The sequence below is a fragment of the Hoplias malabaricus genome, chromosome 3, assembly GCF_029633855.1.
Source record: "Hoplias malabaricus isolate fHopMal1 chromosome 3, fHopMal1.hap1, whole genome shotgun sequence".
NCBI lineage: Eukaryota > Metazoa > Chordata > Actinopteri > Characiformes > Erythrinidae > Hoplias > Hoplias malabaricus.
In genome coordinates, this window is record NC_089802.1 from 50,210,670 (window position 1) to 50,229,352 (window position 18,683).

Here is an 18,683-nt window from a genome sequence, read left to right on the forward strand (position 1 = left end):
ATTATACAATTATTTCATTTAATTCCCAACACTGAGACACTTGCTTAGATTGCCAACCTTATTCTCATGGGAAAAGCTGCTCCTGGCTCTTATTTCTCATTCGCCAGTTCTTACAATAACTGACATCAGTGCCATTAACGTTTCTTCATTCATTATTCATGTTTTTTTCAGGTGACAGTGCAGTATTATCAAAAAGGTCGTACAAGCCATTTTTCACTGTCCAGCATGGGCCTTAATCAAAACCATATGCTCCAGAGTGCCTCCAGCTTTAGCATCTGCAAGACTGGGGGGAAAAGCATCTTGGCTGAGAGAATTCCACAGCCTGCTTTTCTGTTTCCTCACCTGAGCCAGCATTATGGCCATAGGGAAGAGAACAAATTCAGATATCGTTTATTTTATATAAGCTTTAAACTGCTCAGCTTGCTTCTAACTGCAAATAAATAAAACCCCATGAGATAAGAGTAAACAAGCTTTGGTTTCTCCTATAGGCGCCTGCACTGAACACAGTTTTCCCATGGAACATGAACAAACCTGTTGGATCTGAAGAAAACTAGTTCTGATGGAGGGGTTGGATTATGTCAGTTACAATGATTCGTTTCAAAATAAATAAGGGAAATTGTTTGAACCATTTACATGATTATTATGCAACAGCAGGCAGCCCCTTCTCTTTGGTCAATATTAAAACATTAAAGAGCTAGAATTTTCAGCACTGCTCAGGAGCTTTTCCAATCCACACTTACTTTCCGCGCTGAATTGAACTGCGTTTCTGAAAGCTGGAGCGACGCGTGCACGAGCCGCGTTTACAGGACGTTATTTTTTTCTTCTTCCTCTCTATATATTTTTAATGAATAAGATTTAACGCCTTGCATTTGCAAAGTTGACACATTCCGTACTCACCGATTCTCCGTGCTGTACCTCCTCGGCATCATCAACTTAAACCCAGGCGTGGACGGCTTCCCTCTGCCTCTCCACCAGCCGAGTTCCCCTTAAACACCAACTCCTTCCCTCAGGGCGGGAAAAAACAAAACAAACACTAACAGAACGCAAGGAAATCTCTTCTAATCACGAAAAGCTGTTGCGCTGAACTGCTCAGGCGCAGCCGGGATGCTCTCCTTTCCTCCTGCAACTCGGTCTGCATTCAGAGACAGCGTGAATGTGTGTGTGTGTTCATGCTCCCGTGCAGAAAACACCTCATCCACCTAAAGCGCGCGAGGATGACTAATGGCACCAGTGGGCTACAGCTACACTCACACTTCTACCTTCAACGCCCACCTACAGGCGCCTTTACCACAGAGACAACGCAGCAAATACAGAAGTTAGCCTACCACGAAGATGGGAGGGTTACTGAAAGCACAATGGAGGGATAACCAAAGAACAGGCAACCCCGCTCTATCTTCTGTAACCTAATACTGAATAATCACAGTCCAGTTCCAGGTCAGTCCTTTCCTGAGACTGTTTGAGAGTCCTTATTGACAGAACAGGGATATTGCAGCCTGAGAAAAAAGGACACATTCTTGACATTACATATTTATTCATTAATTCAATACAGTTTGTAAACACATTTATAATTACGAATTCATCTAACTGTGGATATGTTCAATTGTGCATTCTGGCCCCCGCCCGAACCAAACACACACACACACACAGAGACAGACACACACACAAACACACACAGAGAGAGACAGACACACACACACACACACAGAGAGACAGACACACACACACACACACACACACACACACACACCGGGCACTAGGCTGTGAAACGGCTTCCCTGGAGTTCCTCTGGGAAGAGCTGGAGTGGTGTTTGCGATCCAGAACTAATCATCCAACATCAGTAGCTGGCCTTACTAATTTACTCCTGGGTGGATGCCATCAAACCCTTCCTGAAATGTTCCAAAATCTACTGCAAAGCTTTAAGAGATGAGTAGAAACTTTTACTGCTAAAAACATAAGCACAAATTAACTATTAATATTCTTAATTTGAGAAGACATATTGAATGAGGGGTGTAAACACACGTTTGGCCATTTGGCTGATGCTCTCATGTAAATATTCTTTTAGACTGGATCAAGGATTCATGAGAAATAGTGCATTAATTATCATAGATTTACAATTCAGTCAAATTTTGTAACCAGACTAAACTGATACATCACTGAGACATCCAGAAAGACTTCATTAAATATTGTATTAAACATTGTCCAAACATCTGTCAGACAGTTTTATTGTTAACTATTTTGGCAAGCCTTGCATCTTTAATTTGGATTTTAATTCTCAGTCTGTAAAGCTGCTTTATGGCACAATCACTTTGCAAACAGCTATACGAGTAAAACTGACTTGATTAATTCTTTGTTCTCCAAAAGGGGAGCTTCGTGTGTTTATTAAGAGACTCATCCGCATTTATCATCATCATTACACATAAATGACTAGAGCAGCTCAGGGATCTAAACTTTTTCAGTGTAAAAAGTACTCGTCTTTGAATTTTCATCACAGTTCAGTGCATGCTACTGGACAGCACATAAATACTTATATCCTTAGATTTAGAAATGCTTTACGACCTGTGAAGTTTGGGACCTTCTTAATACACAGGACCTTGACTTATGTGTAATCTAGTTTTATGGTGTTTCCGTCTACTTCTGCCACTACCCTTACAGGGCGTGCTTCCACCACCTAGTGGTAGAATATAATACATCAGTCCTTCTCAGGTCTCATCTTGGACTCCACAGCTTTGCACATTTACACCGTCTCCACATTTCCTGATACACCCAATATACCTTAGACACACATCATTAAGACGCTTTTAAGTTGCATTAAGGTGTTCACAATAATCTGATCTGTAATGAACTGCAGAGAAAGTGACTCTGAATATTTTCTCTAGTGGTGGTAAAGGGAACTGGTGGTCTGTGTCAAAGATGTAAATATAATAATTTTTTTAAATAATTTTTTAGTGAGACCACAGCCTACTCTGAACCACTGGACACAAGTCAGAAACACTCCCTTGACTGGGAGCCAGCCCATAATGAGGCATCACACACTCAAACCTTTGGAGAGTTCTGTACAAACCAACGTTTTTGGACTGTGGAAAGAAACCAGAGCACCCAGAGTAAACCCATGCAGACACAGAGATGACACACCAAACTTGAGTTGAGACAAGGAATGAACCCAAGAACTGTGTTTGGTGGTGGTAGAAATACTACCTCCAGTGCTATGCCACCATGCAGCATCTAAATTATATAACATCATTATGGACCTCTCTCTTGGTCCATTCAACATTAAATTCTAAGTATATAAAGCTGGTATTTTCATATTTTGCCAGAAAATTAATACATTCAAATATGGACATACAATGGTTTGCTCAAACAGTGATTGTAATTTTCTTAGGTTACTATCTTGCACTAGATAGATTCAAATATATTTTATGCCACAAGCATCTAAAAAATAAATCTAAAAAAAATACTTTAAAACACATGTCACAAAACAGATGCAACATATGATTCATAACCAGTCAGCGTAAGTTTTCTTATAGGGAGTTTAAAGGGAGACAAACTATTTAAGAGTCTGTCTTATCACTACCATTGTGAACAATTTTGAATTTGTAAGTTTCTCCAGAATGGCACATCACCACAGTTTGAATTTAACTGTTTACATCTTATTAATTTATTCTGCAGAATCTAAAAAAAATGGCAGAATTCCCTTTGAATTAGACCTTCCTGACTTCAGGTAGCGGTAAAAACATCACCATGTACAAGGCAGTGGTGCTTATCTACCATGGGATTCATTTATAAATCATATTTTGATTTCATTCCAGATTTGTTTTGAAAATAAGCCCTCAACATTTGCATACACTGGATTTATAAAAAAATGTGAATCATGTAACTTTATGCCTATGGCACACCAACTGCCAAGTAAATTATTTACATTCATCTATGCACTTTTTTAGATTTTAAAATTGATCATTTTAAGATTGATAGTGAGCATACAAACATTTCATAATGAGTGTATGTTGTATTCATATATTTTTAAAAAATCACAATAAATCTGAAACATTTCCTTCACCTAAAATATCTTATATTCAAGATCAGACACCGGGAACATATAAAGAAAAAATATACATTTATTGTGCAAACTTTCCCCAGAGATAGACACAAGATTGTGCATAAGCAACATGAAAAACTTGATTAGACACATAAATGACATATACAAAGACACACAAAAGATAAAAGAAAGTAACAATAAGTACAGTCAGAAAATATGTGTGTGTGTGTGTGTGTGTGTGTGTGTGCTTTCGATAGAGAGTAAGAGATGTTAAAGTGGAAATGATCCTAAACAAGAATTAAGGACCTCATTTCCAATTTGGATGTGTTCAGTGACCCCGAAACAAACCCTGAAAATACAAACATTGACAGTTCTGAAGAAAAGTAGTATGAAGTAACCAAAAACATTTCATTAACTCGAGCCCTGTGCACTCTCCACACAAAAAGAATGCTCTTTCTGCAGGACTCACTACTCTCACTCGTTCAATCACACATCATTCACAAGGTTGTTCTATTTTCACTCGTCCATTCCCCAGTTTGCTCGCTCTCAGCCACAGCTCATTCTCTCTTCATGTACGCACATCTGCTTGCAGCCTCGCGCTAACACACTCATTCGCACTCTTTTGCTGACTCGTTCGTTCACTCTCACTCCCTGTCATCACACTGATGCCATTCCTTACGGATCTTTGGACGCAGTAGAGACTAAGGTCCCCTAGTGGCCATTCGTTTGTATGTTACACTCAGGGCAGATCTCAGCCAGGGTTGGAACCAACCAGTGCCTCTTGAATACGTTCACGAGCGAGAGTGTAGCGCTGGATAATCTGCTTCACATGCTCCTCTTCCTCTCGCTTCAGAATGCGCAGAAAATTCTGCAGCTCTGGCATAGAGAATGCATCCCACTGAGAAAAGAGAATAAGACATAAGAATAAGACTATAAGAATAAGAATAAGAATAAGAATAAGACAATAAGACAAGAGATAAGCTGTCGTTAACCACCATTTCATTAATGATATGTAACAATGTGTTAATTACACTTTTTAAAAAATATGGTCAATATAACTCTTGAATATGAGAATATGGTAAAAAGAACGTTGCAGCTGACTTATTGTTAAAGCTACATGGTAACAGATTTTGGCACCTTTTAATTATAATGTCCCAATATGGTGTAATAAATGACCAGGAAAGTTATTATTGTTCGAAAAGGATGCCAGTTCTTCCAAAACAACCAAAGTACTCACATTGACCTCTCCAGTCTCATTCTCTTTCAGCACCAGGCTCAGCACTTTCTCATTGGGACCAGCACAGAGACGCAAGTACAGAGGACACTCATCATCCGAGAGCTTCCGCAGATACACTGAGAGAGAGAGAGAGAGAGAGAGAGAGAATTATTAAGGCTTCACTACACCCATGGTCTTACAGTCCCCCTTGATTAGAGCTATATGAAACGGGTATGTATGTATGTATAGGGAAATGTGCAATTGGTATTTCATTTAAATTGGATTATTTCTTATAAATAAATCCCCAAGCTTTTTTTGAACTCACACATCTGTTTTCCAGAAATAAATGCTAACTGTAGCCTTTCAGACTCCTCATTAACAAATCCTACATTATTAGGTAATACTTCTTCACTCAAAACCCATGAAAAGGTTGAATCTATGAAGCCAAGACATGTTTGGTGTCTTGTGTGTGAATTATGTTTGTAACTTATGTAATGTATTCATATGGTTTGCCTGGGGGAAAGCGTGAAGTGTAAACTTCATAAAACTTTCCCTTATTATGTCACACCTTGCTCATGACGTTCACTGCGCTCAAACAGTGCAAACTTGGCAGGATTGTCAATGACAGTAAACTTCTTGAGCAGAGCTTGGATCACGTCCTTGGCACGTGTTTGAGAGCTGATATGCAGATGTTTAGATGTATCCTTAGGAAGATAGAAGGATGTGCGTCTTTTTATTGATGCTGCTTTCTTTCCTTTGGTTGACCCCTGGGATGCAGTGCCTTTGCGTGGAGGTGGGACAGACACTGGTCGTACCAGCTTCAAATGAACTTTAATGAAACCAGTATATGTGCCATCTTTGTTCTGTGAACAACACAAATTGGCAAAATAAAACATTGGTTATTAATTAACAAAGCAATATATACATATATGACTATGTGGAAACTGAAAGGAAGTAATGTGACTAGAAAATAAAAACTATACTGTGATGTTATTGTGAATTATGCTTGTGATTTTAGTCCTTACCAAAGACATGAAGAGATTGCTGTTAATCTGTGCATTATACTGCTTTATCTTCTGCTGGATCTCTGAAAGTGATAACTCCGGTTTCTTATTCTCAGTAACTTCATCCTGACAGAGAAAAATATAGTAGGTTCCTGTTTGTGTCTAATGACCATTAACTGCAAAAATATCAAATGAGTACATTTTGCTTAATCAATCAATATGCATGCGCAAAGATAAGAAATTCTTTAGGCTTCTCAACACAATCACCTCAGCGGTCTTCCAAAACAAGCAAGAAACCCATACAGAGTTAATGTGAGTATCATGAGATTAGTCACACATTCCACACACAAACAGAACTTGGTCACACATCTGCACATGACTCCACATGAGTACATGTGATTTTGTCAAAAATGGGCAGGTCAAGAGTTTTATGAAAACTGAAACTGAACTTTGACCGGCTTAATACATATTCTTTCTCAGGTATACTTATTTTCATGAATACTTTAGCTTAACACTATGCATTGAGCCAGGTTTTTGATCTTCTTTGTTTTTTTGTTTTTTTTTTTTAAGGCAAATGATCTCTTCTGAAATGCACTTCTTTTGGCATTAGTTGGCAACTGGTGCTTATGAGTTCCTCCTTTCACTTCTCTTAACTTTGCAGCACCACAGACTCTCAGTTCATGTACAATACCAGAATATACACTTGAATTACTGTTAAATGTAAGAAGTTCTCTGGGATTTTTTACAAGTAAAACTTAATCTTAAGCAGCTGAGATATAAAGCAATTGACTGGTCTTATTCACATTGCACTACGTATGGGAAGCTTTTTCATTTCTTACATTTTAAAGTTTAGTCCTTTCATCACACCCTTTAAATGTTCTTCCATATTCATCTCGTGTTTTCCATCACCAGTAACTAGCCATCTAACTTCTTTATTTATGTTAACCTGATAAAGTTTATAATTTCAATACCAAGGCTGCTCGATATAAAGATGTGAAGAAATAAATGACCAACACAACTACTTATAAACTATTTCAAATATATATATATATATATAAATGTTCTACATTGATAACCTTTTTTAACTGCCTTCTGATATTTCCATTTTTTCCTCTTTCTTTGTATGTGAAAATAATGGCAGGTAAGTTTGCTTTATTCTGTTTTGAGCAAGGTGACAACTGCCCAGTACCCTGTTCTCAAATTCCCTGAAGCAACTTTGTAGGTTGCATCAGACTCTTCGCTTCCTGCTGAATTCAACAAGGCAGATCCATGATGTCACCTCTAGCCAATCACATCCATTAGCCCATCCCACTTCCAAAGAACATGGCGCCATGTGGACGGCTGCAGCTGTCTGTCATGTGTGCCTTGGCTTTGGGGCTTGCATTCTGAAAGCTGCTATAGTGTAAAAATAGCCTCTTCCCCCTCCTGCCTCTGAAAGAAAGCTTCCTTTGTGTGCCTTTTCCACATATGTGTGTGTGAGTGTCATTTTACAGTGTCGTCATCCTTCCTGTTTATGTATCATCACATTTATCTAGTTTCATCAGAACCTGTTGCTCTCATAATATGACCATGTTTTTTGTTATATTTACGCTTAAACAACAAAAATTTCTTTAACAAAACAGACAACTAACGATAAATCTTCAAACAAACATCCTTTCACTTAAAAATGTCATCTTTAGTCCTTTATTGTTAACCTAAATTAGATGAAACAAAACAAGTCTTTAAAAACACAGAAAGACTTGCTTCTTTCTTTAGTCTTTACAGATGGAACTGACATTATGTGTTAATAATAAATCTCAGCCCAGTTTAAAACCTCAGTTAGCAAGGATGAAAGGCACCTATTGATCCTAAAAATGGAATGTGACCCTAAGACCCTAATTCACAGAACTTACTGACATGACAAAATGTAGAGTGACCAACTGTTTTAAACTCACCATGCTCTCCACTATCTAATAACCTGTGCTTCAGTTACCATGGTTGGATCAATATTGGAAAAGCTTAATTGCTTGCTTAATGTCTAGTAATAAAAAATGAGGGAAAATCAATAATCAATCAGATAAAAGCACTATGTGAGGGATGAATGGCCTGAACTCAGGATCTTTTGTGTATTTATTGCTCAATAACATATATTTAGTCTGTAGTTCAGGCTTTCCTTTATACCTTTGGAAATCTACATCATAACCACAGTCCTGGACACAGTATTTACTTGGTACTGAAACAATTATTTTTATAATGACTGTAATCCTTAGGCCAGAGTGATTGTAGTGGTTTCAAAATTACTTAGCTCTTAGTATGTGTGTGTCACTCATGACAAAATAACCAAAGGCACTGGATGAGGAAATGAATCATCTAGCTATCTGTGTTGAAACAACAGTCCTCCTCCCTAAAATGTCTGTAGGCCTTCCTGTTATTTATATGCCAGTTTTGTTGCAATGCCATTCCAAAGAAAACAGGAAACGTGTTAAAATGTGAAAGTAAAACCATTACAAACTTTTAACATGAACAGGAAAACAAATAAATATTAAGCAGCTGGTATTATAATAATGTCACATTCGCACTGGGGGGGTTCTTATTAATATAAGAGTTTATTAATAGTAACTCGAATTAAAAAGTATAAATCTTTTTCACTGGTCTTTGAGGAAACACATTTTTGGCTTAATCAGGCAACCCAGATGTGTCTTCACAAGAAAAACTCGGTCTGTCTACGTTCCACCTTAAATTGTGAATATAACTGCCTGTGGCACGAGCGCCTAAGAGCGGCACAATTTAAGGTCGTACGGATACTACGAATACGAATCCAACTTTCTGCACTCAAACATGGGGCTAAAGACTGCAAAAAAAAAATACCTTGCGTTTACCGTTTGAGATTCCAAGTTGGTGCTTGGCTGCACTGGATGACTAGGACGACGTTTTGTGTTTTGAACGTTGGATTCTTAATCTATTTTCCGTTCCACCTTAATTGGTGCAGTGGTTACCGCCTGTAAACGCCGCACCTTTTAAGGTGGGACAAACCATTCAAATAAATCTACGTGCTATTGTTTAACAGTTATACGGAAAAGAAACATTACTATGTCGACTTGCCCAGAAGTGTTGCACAAAGTATTGCTTTCTCATACCTTCTTTTCCACTTTATCTGTTTTGGGTTTGGGGAAAAACGAGGTTCGGGCGGTGAAGTACTGCTCCAGGTCCGAGCCCGAGTCTTCATCGCTGCAGTATCCGCTGCTGGTCGAGCTGCCCCACGTCTTCTCAAAAGACGGGGTCTGATCCGGACAAGCAACTTCACTCATCGCGAAGATGTCGCTATAAACTTTTTATAAGGTTGCAATTGAAAACAGGATCTGTTCGATGGGACGAAGCGACTTCCTTAAAGTAAGGATAACTGGCGAAAAACTACTCAACAGTTCTGAAACGGGTAACGGTCTTACTGCTGAACTAGAAACAATCACACGTTGTGTTCAAAGCGGTCTGTCTCCTCGTGATTAATCGTATAAAACCGTGTGTGTGCGATATTGAACATGTGATGTGAGTGTGTGTGTGAGAACGGGAGCCCCGCCCGGAGCGGCTCAGATTGAAAATACACAAGCCGCCCAGAGCCCGCCCTGATTGGCTCTCAGCAGGAAGTTCCAACTCGACGGTGATGCCACGTCCGTGTTCCAGCGTGGGAAACCGGGGGTCGCCTCTTCTAAGGGGGGTTTCCGCTTCTCAGTGCAGTGTGTTGAGAAAAAAAACCGCACTTAAATCGTGTGCCATTATCTGGGTGGGTTCTATAAACTGCAGTGCTCGACATCAATGGAATACGTCTCCTCACAGTCACAAACTTAAAACAAGGGTTGTCCTGCTGGTCTACTACTGTATTTAGAAATTGCATTCAATGAATAACAAATGTGTTCTACAGTACACTTTAAAACACCGATCAAATATACAGGCAAGAAAACTATGTTGCATTTACTGACCTTGTAATAACAATGTTAGAACCACACTGATATTAATTAAAACGGTAAAACTCCTGATGTAAATAAGCCCACAGACCTCCTATATTAGTGCCGCAGTCACTACAGCTTGTTTATTCTGTTTAATGAAAACCCATTTCTGGGGATGTGTCTTGAAGCTTGATGAAAGTTTTAATAAACTTCAAGGGCTTATTCCCAGATTTTTTCCTTAATGCATAGGACAGCCATCATTTATTAAATGGCATTAAATAACAGACCTTGGTCCAGGCCTTGGACAGAGTGATGGTTCTTTCCAGATCAGTGACCCAAAATAAATAATAATGTTCATGAAATGTAATGTTTTTGGATATCCATGGCAATAGACATCAGTTCTACAACTTTTATGCAATGGATTGTACCTCATTGTTATGAGTTTGCAAATGTTTTTGCTGCAAAACACAGCAGGTTTGATTAGGCTGAATATTCTTCATCAATATTATAGAATAACCAGTTAACTTTATACTGAAAAAAAAAGTCATTCATCAAATAGAATGGCTTTGTCAAGTCACTGAATTTGTTTTAATAAATGGAATTTTTAAAGCGCTTTTCAGTAACCCAAAGACGCTGTTACAATCAGATGAACACATAAAGACAATCACATCCATAACACTACATAACATACAATGATACAAAACAGGAACAAGGTTTAAAAAAAACCTTTTAAATTTGTAAAAATAGTATTCTTGTGACAAATTCATACATTTTACATGAACACTGTTTACTATTCTTCACATGAAGCTATAAGCAAGATAGATATTAAAAGAATGCAGTGGTAAAAGCAGCAGTGTCAGTCATGAAAGCAGGAAGGAAGTGGGATCGGCAAGTTGCAGTGCAGGTAGCCAGGACCTCATCAGAGCTAAGGCATGTGATTGGCCAAGTGCCATGCTGGAGAGCAAGCCTTGGGTCAGTTAATTTGTGGAAACATTTAATAAGGGCACATCACAAGGCCAGTGCTTCGTTGGGAGAATCTTGAGAAAGGGAAGATCACTTGGCAAGAGTTGGCGTAATGGTTAGGTGTAGTATTTAAACAATGGGTGATAACAGACATTTTGTGGATGCAGGTAAGAAGAGAGTGGGGTGGGCCCCATGTGAAACTCTAATGGATTTGCATAGGATATTTTACATCTTGGCCTGTGTATGATTATAATTATGAATTATATCATGTGTGGGTAGAACTTTGGGTATATTTTGATGATTGATAGAAAGTACTTTCCTACAACACGTTCCACATTTTATGAACATTTATCTGGTCTTCAACTAAATTTTATGTGGGTTTTTTTTTTACTCTTTTTTTGGGTCAGCTGCATTGTCTAAATTTTCCTGAAAAGGAACCTTCTTCACTTATTTCATCAGTTACTTTCCCCAGTTCACTTTCCCCAATTCCCCAGAGTCCCTCCACTGTCCCCTGAGCCAGAGCTGAAGCTGCCAGAGCTGGAGTTTGCAAACCGAAGTTTTTAAGTCAGACATGGAACAGAAATTTGTCGCATTAGCATTTCCAGCTACTGACATCATTTTCAAATACGGGCATAAAGTGCTGGTGTACACATTATTATACCACCCAACCCTAGATTGGACATTCTTTGCTTAAAAAGAGTACATATTAGGAACATTATGACAGACTATTGGGACTGTATTTATTTACTGTGATTTAGCAAGACATGCTACATCTATTTGCTAAGTAGATTTCTGTACTAGAACAATAACCTGTGCAAGACAAGTTGCAGCACCATCTATGATTCATACAATATGACTCCGTAATAACTGCTCAGGTCACGCCTCACTCCTAACATATTGGAAATGCTGTATAATTCATAGAGCTATTTTGCTTAATAGAGCTGTTCAAAATTAGCAGTGCTTCACTGTGACCCAGCAGATGTGACCAAAATCCAGGTATTCATGGGTTCTTTTGCAGTTTGAATATTCACCACAAAAAAAAAAAAAAAAGAATAAAAGGGAATAGGCCAAAAATAGTAACCCTCAAGTACATTAAAATATATCTTACCACATTGGTGTCAGTCTCAATACTGTCCTGCCCATCATCTGACTGATCAGTAGTAGAGCCTTGATCCTGATTGCAGTCCAGTTTAATGAGAGCCCGACAGCGGTAATGACAGGTGAATCTGCAGTCTAGCAGAGAGAACACGGTGAGAGAAAATGACAGGTAAATTGAAAATGAATACACTTGAATATCAGAATCTTACAATTCACAGCAGAGGGGAAGGGAGCAAAGAGATTTTTACTGTAGAGAAAAAGTAAAACCAATAGTGACATAGTCTGACGTGTGACATAACGAGCAGAACAAAACTACTATGCACCTATTGTAGTTTAATTAATGTAATTTAGGTATTTAGTAAAATGTGAAGTATAACTGGGCAAATGAACTGGTTGAAAGAAGTCAAAGGGCAAATGATAAGTGGTGGAATTATAACCTTCTACACTAATATTTTGATTACAGACTGCTTTGCAAGAAAATAAATGCTAAAAGGTTCTGCTTTATAGAAGTAAGAGCTTGTTGGCAAGTGAAAAGGAGACCTTGGGTTTTAAGAGAGGCCATTACCTTTTTCTACACAATAAAGCAGTCCTGCTATATTTTAACAATATTAGACAAAGTACAGGACAAAGGACATGTAAAGACCTGAATGACTTGATGCTAACTGCTTGAAAATGAAATTTTATGGAGATATTTAACTAAACATATTTTCTCAGAAAATTTATGAAAGTATAAAAAGAGGCAGAGGTAGATAGTAGCGTGGGCTATTTACTGTCATTACAGTACTTGATTGAATACTTTTGAAATGAAAATCATAGCACTTTTATATTTACTTGAGAAATGTTTAAACAAATGACTTGTACTTGACAGTTTTCTTTTCTCATAAATGAATAAATGGAGCTATCTAGCTTGTGCACCAATGAGAACAAAAAATTCAGTTCTGGACTGAAAGAGCAGTATCCACCTACAGAGCCTACAAGCACACATCTGATGGTTTATCTAATGTATTAACCAATATTTTCAGGTCAACTCTTTCAACTCCATCATGAGCACACCTCTCCAACAACGAAACAAGAAAAAAGTGTAATAGGAAAACCCAAGTGTTAATGTTAAGGTTAGGGTTTGATTAGTTTGCTTTTATTAGGCCCTCAACATCACATAGAGGTTGGGGTCTAAATAAGACAAACTAACCTAACCTTAACTTAAACACTTGTTAAAGGTCCATGAAAGACAGTGCACAAACCTGGAAACCCTTAGGTAATTTATACATTAATACACTTTTAAAGTAGTTGAAACTATCAGTTTGAAAGTGTAAATAAATGCTCTAGAAGAACGACTACATGTGTGCTCCTAAATGAGCTGAAAGTGTGGGTCTAAAGAGTGACACATGCAGACACATTTCTCAACTGAAGTCCAGTCAAAGAAAATGCCAGCATGCAAAACTCCAGAACAAATAACTCCAGTGGGCACAAGTACAAAAAAGTATGGTGGACAATGTTTATGATATGGTAATAGTCATATTTGTAATAGCCATATCTGGTGTCATTATTTTGCTGCATTGAACCAGGTTAAGTGTTTTAAAGTTTCCTTCAGATTGTAATTATATTCTAATTATGACTACAATGTAGACAACAGTCACATTTATATCAATAAGCAACTTGTGCAATCATACTTATTTTTAGTACTTTTACTTGTCTTCATGTAAAAAATGGATAGAGTAACAGTCCCTTTTATATACATTTTATATATTCTTTCCACATCTGATACAAAAATTTAATTAAAAATTAAAACTGCAGATGCATTAAGATACAATAAGGGCTAATTCTTCTTTCCTGGTACTTTTAATCTGTTTTAACGCCAGTTTAAATAGGGAAATGTGGAAACAATAGTAAAAAAAAACCTCGCTTAGACAATTTCCTTTTCTTTAAACAGAATTAGGAACATACTTTACACTGTACAGTTGAGAATATCAGCTGTATGTGACGTTTTTGCAAATGCATCACAATGTAATGGCTATTTTAAACCCTTACAAATAAAGGTTAAGAGAGTTCCTTTGATTCTGTCAAACCAAAAAAAGCAAAAGAGATGTAAATGTGCCACGGTGTTCTCCTAGAATAGTACTACCAAGCCAAATTTAGGATCATGCTGCATCTCATCAATGCTTTTCGCAGAAATGATTTGTTTTTTTACTCTGCAGTGCCCTCCCTGGCTAGCCATAGTCATTACATGCTGTAGGCTATATGACCAATTCCAATTTTCCAGTGGAAAAAAATAGCAAGGCTTAGCCTTTATGGAATGATAAATCCTTTTACTTTTCAGTGAGGGGATTAACTTCTAGAGACTACAGAAAATTCATTAGCTTGAGATTTCGACAGAAGAATTTCATATGGACTGATTAAACTGAAAGTCTGCAGGAGCAGTGAAAAAAAACAGGATCATTGTGTAGCTTTACTTTATTAAACTGTACAGACAAGAATCCCTGCATCTTCCTCTCTCACACAGATATAAACACCCAGAGAATGCCAGACACTGTTGCTAATCTATGTACCTTTACCCAGTAAAATGCAGAGCAGATCAAGGTTATGACTAAACCTCCAACCCACACTGAGCTTTTGAAAAAGAAGAAGCCCCCAGAAGGGAATTTTTGACCTAAGGTAATGTATTAAAAAAAGATGTCGTGCTTGCCTTACTCTTTTTTGCTTATGCATCTACCCAGGAAACTATATGCAAAACCCAAACAAATGACGGAAAACTGAAACTATTAGACTCTTTTAGACACCTACCTAGTGCTGTCAGTTAAAAGAAAGAACTGCAGTTATCTTCTTTAGGTCAGTGTTTGACCCAGGATTGCACTTACATAGAATGTCACCTGTTTCCCATTTCCTTCAATGGAGCAGACAGTACAGAAACACACTGAATAGAAACCACATGTTAAGGCTCCACTGCTGAACAGCAGTAAAGGAGAGACTGCAGGAATTCCATGAGTCAAACGAAAAGTATAATTTTTCCAAGAGTTATACAAGAGTGAGTGGAGATGAAAAAGAACAGATTACATAGAAGGACAAAAAGGCAGATGTAAGCAGAAATACATCCCGTAACAGGAGGGGTTAGACACTGAGAGGTTGTGGGCGAGAAAAAAGAAAAGTTGCTTCTCTGCAGGAAACATGTTCATTTCATACATACTGCTTTGAGGTTCAAACAATACATTCCACACCCACATGTATGCTCACATTTGTATACACATGTGCAGAGTTCCCCTCCCCACACCCTCAACTAACCTCATCACTTTGAAACCACAGTAATGTAAATAGATGACTCTCTTAGCGTTAAACCATTAAATTTCCATGACCATAGGTAGAATGCACTAAATATAGATATACAGAAATAGGTTTAGAGTGTCTATAGGTATTGGGCAATACTACAAAGTATACAAAAGCAGTTCATGTGGACATCTGTCTGGTCACTTATGCAGTAAATTATACTATGTTAGGTTTACTTTTGCGATTCTAATACAGAGGGATTCCCATACTAAAGCAGATACTGTCAGCTAATATTTATTACAGTGCATGTCATAAAAAGATGCCGTTCCACACATAATAAATTAAACAAGTTCAGTATTTTTGATGTGAGAGGATTGCAGCCTCATGTTTAACCAGAGGTAATACATTTTCCAGTAGGCAATGCAGTTTTTATATTTGCAGAATAATAAGTCTTCCAATGTAACAAGCCTGGGACTTTCAAGAGTTTATGCATTATCATACTGACTTAAATAATAAATATCTCCAAATGTCATCTCAGGTATGCTTTGTGTTTAGTTCAAATACCATTATAGTGGTAGAGATTTTCTTATAATAATATTAGTTTGTTTAAGTAACTGCAGAGTAATATCTAAAAGCAGCAAAAGATTATTTTATATCATAAGTTTTCAGAACAGCAACATGCTACCAGGCTGATTTCCAGCACTTTTCTTCCCATGTCCACGTGGGTTTCCTCTGAATGCTTCATTTTCTTCCCACAGTCCACAAACACAAGTTGGTAGGTGGATTGGTGATTCAAGAAGTGTCCATAAGTGTGAGTGTGTGAGTGAATGTATGTTGCCCTGTGATGGACTGGTGCCCCATCCAGGGTGTGTTCTTGCCTTCTGCCCAATGATTCTTGGTAGAATCTATACTCGTTACAGGCAATGAAAAACAGGCAATTTGTGCTGATCATGGGCTTTTCAATCTGAATGAAAGAATAACGTCACTACAATTCTCAAAAAGCCTAATGACACATGGTGGGACAAAACACTTTTTATATCTGTCTGAATACAATGCTTCACATACTGAGAATGATCTATATGGTAAGTAGAATTTCATTCATTCATTTCCTTTCAAAGCTTCATCCTCTTTTGTGTCACAGTAGGCACCTGAATGCGTCCCATGCAGACACAAGGAGAATACACCAAACTTCTCAGTCAATAACATGAGGTGGGGATTGAACCCACAAGCCCAGGATCCTGGAGCTGTGTGTCAGCTACCCTTCCTGTTGGGTCTATACAAATTGACACTGTTTCTAAATATTTCTTGAAAATAATGGGATGTATTCAGTGTAAAACTTGATAAGGAAGCAATTTACCCCCCTAGAGGATTATTTTTAATAGGATGTTTACATATTAGTAAAATGTACTGTTCAGTGTTTGAAATACTGAACTGAATATTAGAAACTTGTTAGCTATGTGGTTATAAGAATATATCCACGGGCCTTTGCAAATAAAGGTTTTAAATTGTCAAAGTATTTCATTCAGTATAATGACAGTGCAATGAATACCCACACAAACATAGGTGATACTCACTGGTACAGCGAAGGCTTTGTCTGTATAGCCCCCAGATGAAGTCGCCACACAGGTCACACCATGTAGGTTGGGTATGGCTACAAGGTTGGAAGTTATGGCCTTCTCCAGTTTCTTCCACCAAATGGGGATCTTTCATAGAGTCCCCAAGTAGTCTGATGATCCTGACCCGGTTTAAAAGTTCAGGAACTTTCCCTGGGCTTATCCTCAAAGCATTGACCCTCTCAAGACGAGGAGTCCGAGATGGTGCTGGAGGGGTCAGTTCAATGCGTTCCTCCAGTGTGAGCTCTTTCAGCTCAATCAACTCCCCAAAAGACATGTTTTCTGTTGATGAACAGCTTTATCCTACAGTACTTACAATCAGTATCTGTTGTCCCATTTGATATAAGCCATCTTCAGGGTCGTATAGTCATAGTATGTAGTCTGACATTTAGCTGCTTCCCATGTCCAGTTTTAAAGTAAATGAATGGCCGATGTGTTCTAAGGGAGTTCATATTTTTACTAACTAGCTAAAAAGGTGATCCAATACACTCACATAAAGTGTTTTTTTTCCTTTAAATGTCTGCATAATCTCATTATTGAGGAGTACATAATGTCAGCAGGTTGATGAGTAACATTATGTTCTAAATAGTAACTCAAGTTTCTTTATAATAATATTGAAGGGGTCACAGTGTCTTCAGGACATGCTAAATGATCAGCCAGATAACCAGTGAAGTTTTCCACAGGTGTATTTGTCTTTAATTAACTAATGTATTAAATCATATTACATGTATTTCTTCACTTTAAGTTCACTAATATAGCTGACACAAAATGGTCCACTGAACTTTAGGACACACATGAAGTGTCTTTCATAACCACATAGTTTGTATGGCCCTAGCAATAAAAGTAGTTGGACTAAATGTTTAGGTCTTACTAGTGGTCTGCATTTCTGTGGTGAAAACCTTGAAAAAAGTTTCAAATACCGCAGGCCTGTAGATTAGGTGATAGACATTTACGCGAGGGTTTTAGGTTTAAGACATGAACGGTAAATGAAACTGAGGCATCTTCCTCCCAGAAAACATTACGGGTAACGTTAGACTAACTGTAAAATAATACAGTAGACCAGCTCTAAACCGATTTCTGACATTAAATCAACAATTTCGTTTAAATTTTAAAACGGTCTGTGCTTGCCGACTTACCACACGTTTAAACTCATGTCATTCGTTACCGTGAGACTTTTAGACAGTTCACCTGACATTACGTTACATTACGTACTCTAACGTTACCTTCAACCTTGACATAGTTGAGATTTAATCCGTGAACGAGAAGCGCAGACCAAATCATCATCACAATATTCAGAAATCATGTCCATTCGAAGATTGGAGGGCAGCACTCATCGCCATTTTTCTGTTGACAGAGAAGTTGGATGATAACGTCCAGTTTACGAAGAGCAGATAACTTTTCGTCCCATCTTCCGACGTGTCTCTAAGCTGCCACTATATAAGCAGCGAAATAAGCTTTTTCCTTCCTTCTGGTGACAGAAATGTGGCAGAATTGTTTCTAAGTTCAGTCGTGTTCCCGCGTTAAAGCTACAAAGCTGCTCCCTCTGCAGAATTCACGCATTATCGCGGCAATCCTCAA

At 37.9% G+C, this 18,683-nt stretch overlaps 1 protein-coding gene across 2 annotated transcripts; it reads right to left on the reverse strand.

The window, feature by feature from the left end:
* Positions 1–4,123: 4,123 nt before the first annotated feature.
* Positions 4,124–18,590, reverse strand: LOC136691716 (ras association domain-containing protein 1-like). Of its 2 annotated transcripts, XM_066664438.1 has the most exons (6): positions 17,067–18,590; positions 12,245–12,369; positions 6,275–6,379; positions 5,818–6,112; positions 5,271–5,386; positions 4,124–4,931 (listed from the first exon to the last, which is right to left on the reverse strand). In XM_066664438.1, the coding sequence occupies exons 1-6, from the start codon at positions 17,380–17,382 to the stop codon at positions 4,785–4,787; spliced, it is 1,104 nt and encodes a 367-aa protein (XP_066520535.1). In that variant the 5' UTR covers positions 17,383–18,590; the 3' UTR covers positions 4,124–4,784. The 2 variants fall into 2 exon arrangements, with proteins under 2 accessions (XP_066520535.1, XP_066520536.1); XM_066664439.1 differs by lacking the exons at positions 12,245–12,369; positions 17,067–18,590 and adding an exon at positions 9,370–9,802.
* Positions 18,591–18,683: the final 93 nt, after the last annotated feature.